At 36.7% G+C, this 7,600-nt stretch overlaps 1 protein-coding gene across 1 annotated transcript; it reads left to right on the top strand.

Moving 5' to 3' along the window:
- The first annotated feature begins 5,094 nt into the window (after nt 1-5,094).
- LOC145016148 (uncharacterized) lies at nt 5,095-7,325 on the top strand. The gene is made up of 3 exons (XM_078974552.1): nt 5,095-5,191; nt 6,496-6,799; nt 6,926-7,325. Exons 1-3 carry the CDS (start codon nt 5,095-5,097, stop codon nt 7,323-7,325), a joined length of 801 nt encoding a protein of 266 aa, XP_078830678.1.
- The last annotated feature ends 275 nt before the right edge of the window (nt 7,326-7,600 follow it).

Genomic DNA, 7,600 nt, shown 5'->3' on the forward strand with positions numbered 1-7,600 from the left:
GCTCTTCTTCTTGAAGATCCATTTGCACCTGACTGTCTTACGACCCAGTAAATTCTCAACCAAGTTCCAAACTTGATTGTCATACATGGATTGAATCCCGCTGTCCATAGCATCTTTCTATTTTGTAGACTCGAGGCCTGCCATGGATTCCTTGTAGTTGTTAGGTTCATCCAGATTTACCAGTGTGTTATCACTGATAAATGTATCACCTTCAGCTGTTATATGAAAACCATATAACATAGGTGGAACACTAACTCTACTGGAACGCCTCAAAGGTGCAGATTCGTCAATCGGCTCAACATGAGTTTCCTCCCCATGTTAATTGCTAGTGTTTGAAGTTCCTTCACCACTTGACTCTTGAAGCTCTTCAAGGCCAATTTGCCTCACACTGTCCTCTTAGAAAATGAGTTCTCTATCACGTAAGACTCCTCTCCTCACGATGAAGACAACATTGTCACTCGGTCTATATAAGAGATATCCAAAGGACTTCTGCGGGTAGCCGATGAAAATACATTGCTCATTCCGAGGTTCGAGCCTGTCGTGAGTCTCGCGTCTCACGAAGGCCTCGCAACCCTAAACTTTGATGTGGACTAACGAGGGAACCTTCCCTGTCTACATCTCGTGAGGTGTTTTGGAAACCTTTTTGGTAGGGACTAAATTAAGGATATGGGAGGAAGTCTCTAAGGCATACTCCCATAATGAGATAGGTAACGAAGCTCGACTCATCATGGAACGAACCATGTCTAACAAGGTTTGATTGCACCTTTCAGCCACACCATTAAGCTATGCTGTCCTAGGTGGAATCAATTGTGAAACAATTCCACATTCCTTAAGATAGTCTAGGAACTCGGTACTAGGATACTCTCCTCCTCGATCAGATCGTAGCATCTTTATCTTCCTGCCTAATTGATTCTCCACTTCTTTCTTAAAATCTTTGAACTTTTCAAAGGTTTCTAACTTATGCTTGATTGAGTAAATATAGCCATATATGCTGTAATCATCAGTGAAAGTCACATAGAAGCAGTTAACATCTCTTGTGGGGGTTCTAAATGGTCCACACACATGAGTGTGTATGAGATTTAATAGACCTTCACCCCTTTCACAAGTACCAGTGAAGGGTGACTTGGTCATCTTTCCAAGTAAACAAAATTCACAAGTGTCATCCGACTTTAAGTTGAATGACTCCAAGACTCCATCTTTTGGATTTGGCCTATGCGCTTCTTGATGACATGTCCAAGATGACAATGCCAAAAGCATGCCTTATCCAAATCATTGGAAGAATCAATGTGCAACACGTTATTTCCTAAGTTATCTACAATCATCATAGTTTCATATATACCATTGCAAGGTAATGCTTCAAAATAAAATACGCCATTATAATAAGCATTAATACCACCAATTTTAATATTAAAAGAAAAGATAAAACCTTGTTTATACAAACTGTGAAAGGAATAATATTTCTCACCATATCAGCCGACTAACAACAATTATTCAAATCTAAATTTAAACCATTACTAAGTAATAAAGAATAAACTCCAATCTTGGTCACAGACGACACTTTCCAATCTCCCATGATTAAGTTTATCTTCCCAGCTCCATATCCCTACTTTCTTTTAGTCCTTGCAAATCATAACAAACGTGAAATCCACAACCTGTATCAAGGACCCAAAAACTAACATGTGATGAGTTATTAGATTGAATAGTGTAAATACCTACAAAGGAGGGCATGATCTTGCCATCCTTTATGTCCTACAAGTACTTGGGGCAGCTTCGTTTCTAGTGCCCTTTTTCATGACAGTGTAAGCACTCTACATCTTTCGGATTGGTCGAGGGATTACCAGAACCAACTTTGGTCCCACTGGAAGATGATTCATCAGAAGACTTTCCCGTGCAGATCTTGTAGGGAGCCTTCTTCTTCTTTCCCTTCCCATGTCTGATTGCTAGAGCAGGGTCAGAAGTAGTAGTAGTAAGAGTAGACACAACCAACTTGCCTTTCAAGTTGCTTTCTACAGTTCTTAAAAGGACTTAAAGCTTGCTAAGAGTGACCTCATCCTTGTTCATATGATAGGCCATACAAAACTAATCATAACAAGAAGGTAAAGAGTGTAGAATTATGTCTATGGCTAATTCTTCATCAAAATTGACATTTAATTTTAGAAAGCGGTCCACATATCTATGCATCTTTTGCAAGTGGGCCTTGATGGGTTTTCCATCCTTCATTTTGGTTGTGATCATGGAGGCAATGATCTCATACCTCTCTTGCCGAGCACTTTGATGGTATATTTCCATCAAATCTTGATACATTTCAAAAGGATAGTAGTCCTCATAGGACTTCTGTAGCTCAGCAATCATGGAAGCAATCCTTAGACACAACACCTTTGTCGCTTCCCTATCATGAGTAGTATGTTCGAGAGTAGTAGTGGTGACATCAATCTCCTTAAGCTCTTTATCCAGGACATATCCCTTGTCCTCATAGCAAATAGCCATTCGAATGTTTTAAATCCAGTCATTGAAGTTTGAGCCATCAAAAATGACCCTCCCACATAGATTCATAAGGGAGAAAGAGCCCGAAGGGATTGGGTTGTAAGCATTGTTTGGGATAGATATCTGAAAAAGAAGAAGAACAAAGTTTAGATTAGACGATAATCCTTAATATTACATCCAAATGAAATATTAAGGCTATAACCCAACATAATATTCTACAATTGCGAAAAGGGATGCCGTAATCCAATTATAAAATATTTGAAGGTAGGTAAGTGACGATTTACCAATTTCCACCATGAAAAACAAAATGGATTATTAATTTTTAATTGGATTGAAATTCCTAGATCCTTTGAGATTCATTGAACTTTTCAATAGCATGTTTAAACCTCGATTGTGCCTTTCAAGTTTGTGACTGGAATCCGAGGATCACAAACAAGGTGTGAATAACCATACAAATTAGCTTGGTACACTCAATGTTACAAATCACCTAATGTATGTGCCGCTTACCACACATGCTCCATTGATCTATGATTAACATCAAGCTACCCTTTGCCATGCATTGTCAGTCCCAGATTAGTGTGTCGGTTAACCACACACGCTCCACTGACGACTTAACAAGGTGCAAAGTGTAACTTCATGGATTAGCACTATTTTCACATTTCCTAAAGTAACTAAGATTGGGAATTTAATAAAAGTTTAGTTACTTTATATTTATCATTATACTTTTAATGAGAATTAATGTCTCACTTTCATTTCTATAACTTATGAGTTTAATTGCATTTTAATGGATGAGACCTTTCAATTTCTATAACTTGAGGACAAGTTATGGAGGTCAATAAAAACATTAAGATCAACAATTTTAACTAACAAAAACTAGCAAGTAATTTATCTATGATCTAGTAAAACTCATAACTCAAGAAATTAGCCTAATCATATAAACTAATACAAATCTTGGAATTTTGACAATTATCTTTTAATTGGATGAGGATGATCACTACCATATAATAAAAAAAACAGATTTTATGATTCAAAACAGTTTGTGGTAATGATCCTAATCCAATTCTAGCCAAAAACCTCAAATTTCTGCAACCAGAGTCTGCAACTCGTCGAGTGCATGAACTGACTCGTCGAGTTGCTCTGTTACTGAGTGGACTCATCGAGTCAGCCAGTGGACTTGGCGAGTTCATCAGTCAGAAGCCAAAAAATCGATTTTTCAACTTTGAAAAACAACAAGCATCAAGTATAACACTCCTATGGTGCACATGCAACCCTAGATGCTTTGAATCTATGTTTTCTCTAATTATACATGCATATTTTCAATTTTCCAAAGCATACATCCTAACTAGTATACAAATTGACAGTTGAGCAATACAACTAGTTAGATAACTTACCTCTTAGAAGGACTTGTAGTTCTTGACCTTTGAAAGCTTGAGCACCTCAAGTTGATGCCTCTAATGTGTCACAAACACCAAATGCAAGAGGAGACATGAGAGAATAAATTACTTAGAACAAATTCAATATCAAACTTCTTAGAATGATGGTGTAATCGATTTTGGTTCTAGGGGTGTGCTTTTATAGTGTAACAAATGCTAGGGTTACACCTTGTAAACCCTAATGACCTTTCATATTACTTCGGCTCCATGGGTTAAACCTGCATGGACTATCCATGGACTATCTCATTGGTTTAGCCCATCCAAAATAACCATGGATCATTATCCCACACTATAAGAACCACTGATTTACATAATCAATCCTCATATATTTAATTAGTCTCTTTTGATCACAAAATTAATTCCAAATTAATTCTTAACCAATACTAATTAAATAATATGATTTCTCAATAAATATATTATACTTATAATATATTAATAAATCATAAATAACCTTATTCTCAAAAGTCCATCCTATCAAATTGCACTGATGAAAGCAACCTAAAAGGACCATACTACAATCGGGTCAAGTACATTCCAGCTGTAGTTATGTGCTTAGACACCAAATCCAATAGAAGGCGGCTATCCCTACCTCATGGTGGTGGTTATGAATTTTTTGATTATTTCGTCACCAGTTACAATTATACAACAAAATATCTTAGAATAAACACATTCACAATAAGATACACACACAACCACCCTTGTGGTGACCGGCGATGTTACAAGGTGGCAGCCACCACCTCACGGTGGTGGTGGTGTCTTTTCTCGTGAATTCCGGCCAAACAACACACAAAATGCACATTAGTAGCAGAATCGCACACCCACAGGCTCTTTCTTGGAGATCTGGATGCAAGCACCCACCTGGTGGTGCACGGTGACGACAATAGCAACACTAGCGGCAATAGTGGTGGCTAATGGAAAGAAGAGAAGAAGATGGTGGCAGCGGATGCAACAGTGGAATGGTGGTGCGTCTTCAAACGATGGTGGTGGATCCTCCACGTTTTGCTTCTCCAGTAGGGATAGTTGCGACGTCTAGCGATTGATGCATCTTCGATCGGCAGCAACCGTAACGGTAGCGCAGTTGTGACTCGTTCCTACTCACTTCCGACTGAAATAACGACATCCCACGTCAGTCTCCATCTTCAGCAACTACAGAATAGTAGTAGTAGCAACACTCAACATGGTGGCGGTTTTTCCGACTCCAAAAGCTGTGGCGACCCCGGTGGTGAAGGGAGGCATAAGGGTGGTGGTGGCGGCTGATGAGGTTACCATTAGAGGTTAGGGTTTGGGAAGGTGACGAGTTTATATACCCGGTCACATACAATTTCCCCTATAATTACATTTCCAACCCCTCCTTATCAATTTCTTTCAAGATGAATCCATAATTTACCCTTTTATCCCTCAACATTCCAAATTCATTTCAATTTAGGTCCAATATTTACCAAACAACCCTCCGCTTTGAGAATCTTTTGCAAAACTAATCCAAAAATTACCTTTTATTCCCGAATTACACTTAGCCCCCAAAAATCTAACTTTTGACATGTTCAGCCTTTCCTTTTCTAAACATTACAATTTAAGTCCCCCATTTTACTCTTTAGTCCTTGCTTCCTAAACTTTATTACAATAAAGACCCCAAATTTCTAGGAATTATGTTCTTTAGCCCTTATGACACACACTGGTAACTAATTACGAATTTAGGGCCACTATTTGTTTATTAATTTTTATCCATTTATTTATTTAATTTCAAACAGAGTGTTACAAAGAGATAATAGTATTATGTATGGTCCCTACGATAAATTTGGTAGACGATTTTCTGCAGCTTTATATACAGGAACTTTATCAAATTTGGAGAAGTATGATAGAGAACGGCTAGTATGTTCGAAAGAGCTAGATAGGGTATTTTGTTTCTATTCTAAAGTGTTTAGATCATCTTACGGATAGGGTATTTTGGGTGTCATTGAAATATTGGAAGAGTTTGACCCGGTTATCAAAGTGCATGTGTGATGGGTCACAAGTGAAGGGCTTCATGTGCATTATCTTGGCCACCTAATCCAAAACGAACTAATAGCTTTGCTAGCTGAAGAAATTATAAAAGAACTTATCAAGAAGATAAAGGAAGCAAAGTACTACTCAATCATACTTGATTGTACTCTCGATTCAAGTCATCAAGAACAAATGGCAATAATAGTGAGATATTTAAAGTTATCATATAATTCTATTACTATCGAGGAGTCCTTTTTAGTTTTTTTGAATGTTGATGATACCTCTAGAAAAGGATTATTTGATATTACACTTGAGGAGTTAAAGTCTATTGGTCTTCAAATTGATGATATGAGTGGTCAAGGCTATGATAATGGATCAAACATGAAAGGAAAACACCAAGGAGTGCAAAAGAGATTTTTAGTTATAAATCCTAGAGCATTTTACACTCCTTGTGGTTGACATTCTCTTAATCTAACATTATGTGATATGGATAACAAGTGTGTTAAAGGAAAGATTTTTTTTGGATTCATCCAACGTATTTACACTATCTTTGCAAATTCTATTAAGAGTTGGGAAAATTTGACATATAATGTTAAAGCTTGGAGTCTTAAGTCATTATGTCAAACTCATTGGGAAAGCCGGGTTGAGAGTGTAAAGGCTATTAAACAAAAACTTGTGGATGTACGGGAAGCTTTATTTCAAGTTGGAGAAAAAGATAATGATGTTGCAATTGTAAGTGAAGCAACTTCACTAGCAGAAAAAGAACTTAGTGACTTTGAATTTTTGGTATCAACTGTTGTTTGGTATGAAGTACTAAACCATGTGAATATTGTGAGTAAGAAGTTACAATCAAAGGATATGCATCTTGATAATGCTATTGCAGAAATAAACAAATTGATTGGGTACTTCAAGGATTATAGATGAACTGGTTTTTCAAAAGCAATTGTTGAAGCTAAGGAGATTGTTATTGAAATGGATATTGATACAATATTTCCACAAAAAACGTTTGATTGAAAGTAAAAAAAAAGGTTTAATGAGAGTTTACGTAGCGAAAAAGTTTCATTTACACCTGAAGAGAATTTCAGAGTCAATTATTTCTTATACATTGTTGATCAAGCTATGTCTTCTCTTGAGACAAGATTTGAACAATTCAAAGAGTATGATAAAGTATTTGGTTTTTTATTTCCACATAATTTGAGGGGAATTGAAGATAAAGATCTTAAGTTATACTGTCATCGTCTTGAAAAAGCACTCAAGTTTGAAGAAAGATCGGATATTGATGCCGAGGAACTTTATACGGAGTTGAAATTATCTGAGACATTGGAAACCAATGAATTTAACAACCTTATAGATGTTTTGAAGTTTTTGAAAGAACTTGATTATTTCCCAAATGCAAGCATTGCATATAGAATATTGTTGACTATTTAGTAACGGTCATATCTATAGAAAAGAATTTTTCCAAATTGAAATTTGTGAAATCTTACTTACGCTCCACAATGACCCAAGAAAGACTTAGCGGTTTGGCTATGATATCTATCGAGAACGAAATCTTAGAGAGTATAGACTACGAAAAGTTGATCAACCAATTTGTCATCAAGATTGCTAGGAAAGTTTCAAGGATTGTCGATTAGCTGTTCGGATATGTTATTAGGGGTCGTTTGATAGTTGCTAACTAGGTTAGAGTTGACTGGGTTAGAAGTTCT

This window comes from Lactuca saligna, chromosome 9 (genome assembly GCF_052625555.1).
Source record: "Lactuca saligna cultivar CGN05327 chromosome 9, ASM5262555v1, whole genome shotgun sequence".
NCBI classification, from domain to species: Eukaryota; Viridiplantae; Streptophyta; class Magnoliopsida; order Asterales; family Asteraceae; genus Lactuca; species Lactuca saligna.

What these genes read in the sequence shown, in the direction of transcription:
- LOC145016148 (XM_078974552.1), top strand. Translation starts at nt 5,095, where the DNA reads ATGGTGGCGGTTTTTCCGACTCCAAAAGCTGTGGCGACCCCGGTGGTG. An exon ending in TGATGAGGTTACCATTAGAG is followed by an intron (nt 5,192 to 6,495) that starts GTTAGGGTTTGG and finishes ATAATGTTAAAG; the next exon opens with CTTGGAGTCTTAAGTCATTA. An exon ending in GAAATAAACAAATTGATTGG is followed by an intron (nt 6,800 to 6,925) that starts GTACTTCAAGGA and finishes GTAAAAAAAAAG; the next exon opens with GTTTAATGAGAGTTTACGTA.